Source organism: Mirounga angustirostris, unplaced genomic scaffold (assembly GCF_029215605.1).
Source record: "Mirounga angustirostris isolate CCGP_5_RB_7025 unplaced genomic scaffold, mMirAng1.0.hap1 SCAF_17, whole genome shotgun sequence".
Taxonomy (NCBI): Eukaryota; Metazoa; Chordata; class Mammalia; order Carnivora; family Phocidae; genus Mirounga; species Mirounga angustirostris.
Window position 1 is genome coordinate 40,303,038 of NW_026991725.1, and position 9,827 is coordinate 40,312,864.

Below are 9,827 nucleotides of genomic sequence, written 5' to 3' on the forward strand. Positions count from 1 at the left end.
CCGAGGAGGTCACCCTACGTGCCCCCAGGCCTGCCACCGTGGCTGGTGGCCCCTTCCACGTGTAGACCTGCCCCAGCACGCTCTGCTACCTTGAACCTCACATCCAGGCCTCCTGGGGCCGGGGCAGAGCTGGGGGTGCTCACCCAGGAGGGACCTGGGCAGGGCCAGCAAAGTGAGGCTCAGCAGTGGGGAAGAGGAAGCGGGCTTCCCTCCTCACCCCTCAGTACCAGGGCAGCCCCGCGGACTGGGTGGTCTTTCCTGCGCCGGCCGCCCCGCCCCCGTGAATGTCCCAGCCCTGGCTTCCTGGGGCTCCGGTGCCCAGCCTTCCATGACCATTGTGCCACTTGCTTCCTCAGCTCTTCATAGGCTTCGGCTTCCCTTACGAGGGCCCCGCGCCCCTGGAGGCCATCGCCAACGGCTGCGTCTTCCTCCAGTCCCGCTTCAGCCCGCCCCACAGCTCGCTCAACCACGAGTTCTTCCGAGGCAAGCCCACCTCCAGAGAGGTGAGTGGGGAGGGTCTGAGATGGGGACCCCCGCAGTCCCTGGAAGAGGGAGGCAGACAGGGTGTGAAGGGACGGACAGGACAAGTGGGCGGGGGCGCCTCCCCTGAGCACGGGCCGACCTGGCAGGCACAGGAAGAGGCTGCTGCTCTCTCCACCTGGCCAGGTGTTCTCCCAGCATCCCTACGCGGAGAACTTCATCGGCAAGCCCCACGTGTGGACCGTCGACTACAACAACTCGGAGGAGTTTGAAGCAACCATCAAGGCCATCATGAGAACCCAGGTGAGGTTCAGATCCAGTCAGGACTCTGGGGGCCACTACTGGAAAAAGATGCCCCTCTTGGTGAACTCAGGCTCGCAGGCCTGGGGTTGGCAAACTTGACCCCACTTACCACCTTGAGTATAGGGATGGGGGGAAGGAGAGGCAGGGAAATACCTTTGTGCTATGAGCAACCTGTACAACCTTACATGGCAGCCCTGGATCCAGAATCATTTATTAAGCACCTTTGGAGGCTGAGCCCCTGAGCACTCTTAGCACAAGTTAGGTGCTGAGTAAATGTTTCCAGGATTAGTGCTTGGAGGCCCTTGGAACTCTGCTGTTGGTGTATGTCTGTGGCCTTTTGACAGCATATCTCAAACTGTACATGGCATACACGTCATCTGGGGATCTTGTTAAAATGCAGGTTTGGGTTCAGCAGGGCTGGGGTGGTGCCAGGCCTAGGGCCACCCTTTGAGTAGCAAGGGAAAGAACTTTCCGGGTTTCCTTCAGCAGGTACGTGAGTGTGGGCGTATGCAGGTGCACATGTGCAAGTGGGGAGAGGGGGAGGAGGGGCTTGTGCAACTTATCTCCTCGGCAGGCCCCTTTGTGGCTTCTGATGGCCCCCCGAGCTCTTCTGGTTCCTTCATTTTGGTAAGGGGTCAGACCATGCAAATGGCACTCTGCTCGCCATGTTCCCTCTGGACCCGCCTCTTGCTGTAGCTTGGACATGAGGCTGAACAAAGATAACCAGCCCTGCGGGTGTCCCCTTGCCCAACCCCATGTTCACGGAGTGTGTCCTCCTGGTGGGGAGGGGGGTGGAGTATGTACCGCTCAGGGTGAATGTCGGGGTCTGGGGCAGACCTGGAGAGCCTTGGTCTCGGCAGGGCCACCGCAAGTGAGTGACGTGATAGGCTCCTTCTGCGAGGGAGAGCCACGCCCCGGGAGGCCACAGCTGGCCAGCATGTCTGCTGCCCCAGGGGAACTGGGGGCACTGCCAGGCTCAAGGGCAGAGACAAGCAGGGATAGACACAGGGGCACTTACTGGCTTAGCTTTGAGCCCAGAGCCCTGGCCTGATTGTCCTGGCCCTGAGGCAGTCTGGCATTTTTTTTAATACCCCCCTGCGTTCACTATCACTCACTCCCACTCGGGACCCCCAGCCTTGGCCCCCGCCCCTGCAGATGCCCCCAGAAAATCCCTACTTACCTCTCCTCCCTTCCTCCACTGACCACACCCTCGGCCTTCCGTCCTTCTGTCTGGGGGTGAGTGTTTGTCTAGTGAAGTGCCCAGAAGAACATTGTGTGGCAAAGCCTCCACCCATCTTTAGTTGTGACGGACGTGGATGTGGCCAGGTTGACCTGCAGAGTGGCTGAGCCCCTGGACCCTCCCTGAGCGGTGGGGGGCGCCCTCCACTCCTTAAGCATCAGCTTGAGGAAATCTCTACTGTGAGTTCCTCCAGGTCACAGGCTATCTTAGAGTGGCTTCCTCCAGAGGGTCATCCCAAGGCACAAGCTATTTGGGACGTGATCTGAGGAAGGAGGGTCCTGGAGTGACAAAATGAGACGCTGTGTTCTGGAGTAGGTCACCCTGGCCGGCGGCACCTGGCGTTCAGTGCTGGCGGGAACCTCTGACTGATGGGGTAGGTCACACCCCAGATTGTCCTCCCTGAGAATCAAGTAAACCCAGGGTGTTTATCCCCAGCTCTGTCCATCGCTGACTGAGGGCTGCAACTGGGGACCCTCGCTGGGCTGAGCAAGACAGTCCTCGGGTGAGGGGCTCTCCAGGTGGCTTTGGTACAGAAGAAAGAAGCCGCTGCCGACAACTGACCAACCCCAGCCCCAAGTGGCGGCACAGCGCTCTACATCCCAGGGGGACGCTGCATTGGAAGGTCCCCCGGGAAGGCAGATGGCTACCCTGGAGGGGACCCCCACCCCACATCCTCCCCCTGCTCCTTCTCCCCTCCCCTTGAAGAGCAAGTCTCCGAGGCTTCTGTCCCAGGGGACAAGGACAGCGGGTGGAAGGGAGACCAGCAAGGCTTTTGCCCACCCCGAGGGCTCAGGTCTGGCCCAGTAGATCTTAGCCAGATCTGTTGCTGAGCTAAAGGAACAAGATACCCGGTCCTGTGGGGAGAACGTTCCAGCCGCAGAACACAACGGGGCTGCCAAGGGGCCTGCAAGTGAGCGCGCCCATGCATTCGTGAGCTCTTTCTGGTCAGACATGTGAGAAATCGCTGCCCTGGGGATGGGCCTGGATGTCTGGGGTGGGAGGAAACTTACTTTACATTGGTTTTCCTTTTGATTTGTTTTTTACATGCACATCTGTTTAATTTTGTTAGTTAATTAGAAAATGACAATAACAAAAGGGTCAGGGAACCAAAGTTTTGCAAGTCTGCCAAGCTGAGACTTCCAGGTGGGCCCCAAACCTGACCACCCCGCTGCCTTCACCCCCTTCAGGGGTCCCACCGCTCCCCCCGGGCAGTTCACCCCTTTACCAAGAATCACCTGGGAGGTGGTTAAAATGTGGGTCCTGGGCTGGTCTTCTGATATTAAAGATTTTTTCTGAGAGAGAGAGAGAGAGCGGGAGAGTGAGCATGAGTGAGGGGGAGGGGCAGAGGGAGAAGCAGAATCCCCACTGAGCAGGGAGTCCGATGTGGGTCCTGATCCCAGGACTCTGGGATCATGACCTGAGCCGAAGGCAGACGCTTAACCGACTGAGCCACCCAGGCGCCCCCCTTCCTGTCTTCTGATTCTAAAGGCCCAGGTGTGGCCTTGGCATCTGCATTTTCAACAAGCAGCCTGGGCCGCTCTCATAATTTTTATTTTATTTTTTTAAAGATTTTATTTATTGGACAGAGAGAGACACAGCGAGGGAGAGAACACAAGCAGGGGGAGTGGGAGAGGGAGAAGCGGGCTTCCCGCCGAGCAGGCAGCCCGATGCGGGGCTCGATCCCAGGTCCCCGGGATCATGACCTGAGCTGAAGGCAGACACTTAACGACTGAGCCACCCAGGCGCCCCTCTCATAATCCTATTTTAGAGAACTGATTGAGGGCCACCGTCAGAGAACACAGCTTGTTCTGCAAGTCCTGGGGCCTTTCACAGGGAGAGGGAAGAAGAAAGATGAGGCACGGGGAGGAGCTGAGAGAGACCTGCTGTCCCCCCACTCAGGGCTGGGTGGGCTTGCCATTGGCACCTCTCTGTGGCAGGGCTGGGGGGGAGGCCAGGCCAGCCCCTGCCCACCCCCTCCCTCCCACGCTCACGACCGTGCAGGACCAGCACCTGCTGGCCCGTTGAGACTGGTTACTGTGCGCACCCGTGACTAGGCCTAATGACAGTCATTTCCAGGCAGGCTGGCTCCTCGGGTGGAGACTCATGGCAGGTGGGATGTGGCTGGCTGATGCGAGCTACCGTGCGACGTGGACTTCAAAGCGCGGGGGGCAGTGACCGTGGAGTAGGCAGAGTGACATTTGGAGGGGAACTCTCTCCTCTGGGGAGTTACCTATAACCAGGGCTGGAAGTCGTGTGCCCCAGGGGTGTCCAGGGCCCTGCAGGGCAGCAGCTGGTTGCCGGCGCCGCTGTGGCTGTCGGCCGAGGTCAGGACCCAGAGGCGCACAGCGCAGGGCTGGGAAGGCCGCCCGGTGGCTGGGCTGTGTGGTGGTGGCCCGTGCAGGACCTGGGCTTCTCTGGGGATCCAGAACTGCGCCTGGATGAAGAATGGCCGCTCACAGTGGGAACTGGGGAAAGGCCACCCGGGTGCGCTCTTGTCCCGAGAAACTTCTGGGGGCCTGAACCCATTTCAAGGGGAGCAGCAGGGATGCCCCTAGGCAGGGGGCCCAGGATGGGCGTCCAGCCCTTCGAGGTGGGGTCTGCAGGAAGCAGGACCGGCCAGGCACACCTGAGGGGGCCTTTGATGCTGCCCAGCTCTGATGAGGGGGCGGGAGGCCACTCCCATGTGGGCACGAGGGTTAGATCACACAACCCGGGCTGCTGGCTGGAAAAGAGCGTAAGTCGGAACCGGGCTGGGCCAGGCGGGTGCCCATCCCCACACGTACAACATGCACACACACACACGTCTGCACACGCACACACACAGCATATACACACACAATACACGGATACACGCGTACACACACAGACACGCACACACGTGCACACACACGCCCGGGGGAGAAGGGGGGCGAAGGCCCAGTCTGAGTCTGGGACGGGTCATCCCCATGTCCCTGTCCAGCCACGGGTTTCCTCCGGGGTGGCTGTGTGCTGGATGGGGTAAACGGGGAGAGATTGGTCAGGTGAGAAGAGTGCAGAGGTGGTGGGGTACCCACTTACAGGAGGTGGACGCCCCGTTTCACGCTTCTCCCTATTCCCCGTGCTCCTCAACCCACCTGCCCCCAGCCACCCAGTGCAGGCTGCCTCGTAACCATTAGCTGCTTAGACGGACGGTCTGGCCTCCGCCGGGGATGCGTGTCTTGGGTCCTTCCCAGGTGCCTGGCCTGGGCCGGAAGCCTCGCAGATTCATCTCATTCCATCTGACAGGGAGATGCCGTTGTGTTCTTTTTCGTGAACATTCTCCGTTCTGAGCAGAATACAGGCAGAGCTGGAGGTGCTATTTCCTGAGCACCTACTGTATACCAGGCTCTGTGCTAGGCGGTGGGCTCGGTGGTAGACGAGACGGGCCATAGTCCAGTTCTCAAGGGACCTGTAACTCGGGAGACACGAGGGGTAAATCAGAAATGATGATGCAGGTGCTGGAGGAAGGAAAGTGGTCCTGTAACAGGGGTGGGCTGGGGCTCAGGGACTGCTTCCTGGAGGAGATGTCACTTAAGCGGGGGTGAATCCATCTGGTTGGCTATGGGAAGAGCAGGCATCGTAGCCCAGGAGGGGATGGGGAGTGCAGCTGGGAAGGGGGCGGGAGGGAGTGGGATGACCCCCAGGGCCACTGGAGGGTGTACCAGGGGTCCGAGTGGAGGGGCCAGGAGATGGGATGATGGACTCCCTGGGCACACCAGATTTCCGCCCCCAATGCTGAGCATGGCCGGCCCCCGACAGCCAGGTCTACGGGGGCCTGGGGTGCCTCCTGCCCCATTTGTCTGCCCATCTGTCCCACAGGTAGACCCCTACCTGCCCTACGAGTACACCTGTGAGGGGATGCTGGAGCGAATCCATGCCTACATCCAGCACCAAGTAGGTGGGCCCTCTGCTCTCTGCTCCAGGGACGGGGGGAGGCGGGGGGAAGGGGGGCTACCCGAAACCCCATCAGACCAGAGGAGGGGGCCTAGCCAACTCCAGTGTCTGAGGAAGCTCTCTCCGCAAGGGCTCTGTGCCCATTAAACTCCTGCTCCTCCTCCACCTGTCTCCATTCCCCTGGAGGTGCACAGGTGTGGGGATGGAGATGCAGGGCCGTCCTGCTCTCCTGCTTAGAGATTAGGCCTGGGTGGGTTGGTGGGGGGGCAGGGGGGGGCTCTGGGTCTCCAGCTCTAGAACCCAGCCCAGTACCACAGCACAGAAACACAAAGACTGTTATTTTGATAAAGAAGTTGCTTAAAAGTTTGCTAACTGGTTGAGTGACTGGTAGGTATGGAAAGCCCCCACTCCCCACCCTACCCCCAGGGATGAGCAGGTGAGACTGGGGTGGGGATGAGGACTCTGTGCTGAGAACCCAGGGGAAGGGGCTGCTGGAGGCCTGGGCACCCGCCTCCCCCTCCCTGCCAGGGGATCTGAGCCTCTCTTCTAGGCTCGGGGCTTCTAGGGCTGATGGCTGGGAGGGGCAGGGCCCGGCTGGGCCACAGGACTAGGTGTCAGTTGCTTTCTAACTATTTGATATTCAGACAGATAGCCTGTGGCCTGTGTCTGCACCTTGTTCCGCAACATTAAGGGCTGGAGAGTGGCTCGACCATTGCTTTACGGACAGGAACACTGAGCCCCCAGCAAGGAGGGCTGGGTGGGGTCAGGGCCAGAACCCGGGATCTCAGCCCCCAGCCAGCCACAGGGATGTCATCATGAAGCTCACAGAAGCACTTGCTGGGCCCCACAGGTGGTTCCTGGAGCTGATCCCTGCAGGGAGAGCCCCTCCAGTCAGCCCCGGCTCCTTGCCGCTCTGCAGCTAGGGCCCCTGGGCCTCAGGGTAAAAACTGCGCCTAACTAAGGTGTGACGGGCTGCGAGGCCGTGAAGGGCGGGTGGCTCTCAGGCTGGCCTGAGTTCAAATTCTGCCTCTGCCATCCAGCTTTGAGGCCCTGAGCAGGTTCTGTGACCTCTCTGAGCCTCTGTTTCCCTGAGGCCGCGTCCCCCGGTGTCAGCCGGTGGCATCTGCGTCCTCTTTCCCGGCTGACCTGGCTTTCCTCCTGCCAGGACTTCTGTGCAGCCCCAGGCCCTGCTCCAGTAGGGGCCCGGGCCCCACCGAGTCCCTTCGTCCTGGCCCCCAATGCCACCCACCTGGAGTGGGCCCAGAATGCCAGCTTCGCCCCCGGGGCCTGGCCCCCAGCACACTCCCTCCGGGCCTGGCTGGCCACCGCTGGGAGGGCCTGCACGGACGTGTGCCTGGACCACGGGCTGATTTGCGAGCCCTCCTTCTTCCCCTTCCTTAACAGCCAGGACGCCTTCCAGAAGTAAGTGAGCCTCCCCTCACCCCCCGCTCCCCGCTCCCCCGCCCGCCTTCCTGGGCTGGCCCAGCCTCCCTCACCTGCAGCTCGTCACCCCATAACTACCCTGCCCCCAGCCCTGCCCGCGGTGGGGGGTTTAATGCTCCCCCGTGAGTCAGGATGATCCCAGAAGGGACCTTCGGGACAGGTGTCCATGTCACGGCCGCCACCCTCTTGGTGAAGCCTCAGCCCCTGCCAATCCCCGCCCACCCCCACCCCTCCCTCAGCCTCTGCCGAGCCTGTCCCCGCAGGAGGGACAGGCCCAGGGTTCCTCCCGGTGGGTCAGCTTGCAGCTCAGCCCAGCCTGGTGCCCCCCAGAGACATCTTCCCGGCTTGGGGATGGGATGGGCCAGGGAGGGGAGGGGGCGGTCCCAGGCTGGGGCCGTGACCGCTGCCCGCGGTGCCCGTCCAGGCTGCAGGTGCCCTGTGACAGCACCGAGTCAGAGATGAACCACCTGTACCCGGCCTTCGCCCAGCCCGGCCGCGAGTGCTTCCTGCAGAAGGAGCCTCTGCTCTTCAGCTGTGCGGGCTCCAGCACCAAGTACCACCGGCTCTGTCCCTGCCGAGACTTCCGGAAGGGCCAGGTGGCCTTATGCCAGGACTGTCTGTGAGGGCTCCCACCCGTCTGGCCCTCCCTGCCGCCGGAGAAAGCACCAGCAGATTCCGAGCTCCAGCGACCCGCCCTCCCCTCGACGCCCCCACGCTGGAGCTTCTTCCTTGGCCAGGAAGTGGGCAGAGCAGACTCGTGCACAGGGTTAGGGGCGGGCCACTCATCCACGGGCGGGGTGCCCGCCCCAGGCAGGCTCCTCGACCTCGTCCTGGGGCTCGTGGCAGCGTCGTGGCCAAGCAGCTCTGGGATTGGTCAGGGGCCCCAGTGGCAGGAGCAGGTGGTCAGAGGCCCCTTGCTTTGTGCAAGGCCAATTCTGGACCAGACTGAGGGCCCTGGTCCTTCTTGGGCCCAGGATGGGGCCTCAGAATGTATGCGGAGGGAGCAGGGGCAGTGTGCCCGATGGCCCGCTGCAGGGTCCAGGGAGAGGGGAGTGATGTGTGAGGGCTCAGTCTTGTCCCTCTGTGGTTGTTTGGGGTATGGACAAAAGGAACAAGGGACTGGGGGACCCTGTTCATGCCTCCTCTCAGCCCCACCCCTCCTGCCTTCGCCATCTCCCCCTCCCCTCTATACTTGGGGGGCGCAGCGGGAGTGGGGGGCCACCTAGCTCCTGGGTTGAACTGTTTCCCTCTCCTGCTTGCTCCGGCGCTCTCCACTTTGGGCTTCTCCCGAAACTCATCTTGGCATGACTGCGATTCCAGGCCGTGGATTTGTCCCCAGAGCCTCAGTCCCCAGCCCAGCAGGCTCTGGAACCCCACCCCCCAGCATCTCGTGTAGGCAAAGGCTTGGGATGGAGCTTCAGCCCCATGGCACGCCTAGCCCAGCTCCTGGCATCCCAGGCCTGCTAGCCCCCAGGTAGCCCCCACCCCCTCAATGCTGCCCGTCCCCACCTCCAGCTTTCTCCAGCCTCAAACCACCTCTGGACCCAACTGTCCTCTCTGTATGGTATGCCTGCCCTGGCCCCAGGATGCCCTTTCCCCTCCTCCTCATGCCCAGAGCCCTGCCTGATTAAACTGGTAGGGCCTTCAGAGACACTGCCACCCCACCCCATTTTATAATCCCACCCCCCCACCAGGCAACTCCCCCCCACCCAGGCCTGCCCCTCCCCCCTGCCAGGGAGGCAGCCCAGGCCCTGAGAGCTGGCAGAGGGGAGCCAGCCCTCGTGGGGCTGAGCAGGGGCCCTCCCATCCAAGACCCCTCTCCGGGCCTGGGTGGCCCCTGCGGCCGCAGAAACTCAGTGGTCACCAAGGACCTGACCTGTCGGGGGAAAGCAATAGAGACACTCTTTTCTCTCTCTCTTTTTTTAAAGATTTATTTCTTGAAATAATAAATATTTTATTGGGATGTGTGGTGCAGAGGAGGCGTGTGCTGTTTCTCATCTTTTCCTGGGACGCCCTGGGCGGGGAGTGTCTATCTTGGTGCCCCGGCCCCTGCTGCATATTGTCACTCGGCGCGCACAGGGTGCCTGGGTCTGCAAGGCTGGAGCTCTCTGGGTCAGGCTGCCCAAGGGCAGTCCCTACAGGGGCCCCCCAACCCCCACACCGTGGCTCCTGGGACCCTGCTTGACAAGCGGGGCTGTCCCCGCTTCATTTCACCTCAGGCTGGCCTCTGTGAGGTCAGAGAGCACAAATGTATTTTGATAAGAGCCTGAGCCAGATCGAGATAAATCCTAGCTAATGCTTACTGGGCGTATATTCCCCTTTACAGTTGAGAAAACGGAGGCACAGAGAGTTTAAGTAACTTGCCCAAGGGCACACAGCTTATAAGCAGTGAGGTGGGGAAGGGGGGGATCATTTCAAAGTAGCTATGAGGATCAAATGACCCAACAGG

The 9,827-nt window shown here is 61.4% G+C and overlaps 1 protein-coding gene across 1 annotated transcript in view; it reads left to right on the plus strand.

The window, feature by feature from the left end:
- The window catches only part of MGAT5B (alpha-1,6-mannosylglycoprotein 6-beta-N-acetylglucosaminyltransferase B), a 69,170-nt gene extending 59,835 nt beyond the window's left edge, over nt 1-9,335 (plus strand). Inside the window, exons 13-17 of the mRNA XM_045888002.2 lie at nt 357-503; nt 667-783; nt 5,861-5,935; nt 7,101-7,357; nt 7,803-9,335. Of these exons, the coding sequence (XP_045743958.1) occupies nt 357-503; nt 667-783; nt 5,861-5,935; nt 7,101-7,357; nt 7,803-8,001 (795 nt within the window). The 3' untranslated portion in view covers nt 8,002-9,335. The remainder of the gene's footprint in view (nt 1-356; nt 504-666; nt 784-5,860; nt 5,936-7,100; nt 7,358-7,802) is intronic.
- Nucleotides 9,336-9,827: the final 492 nt, after the last annotated feature.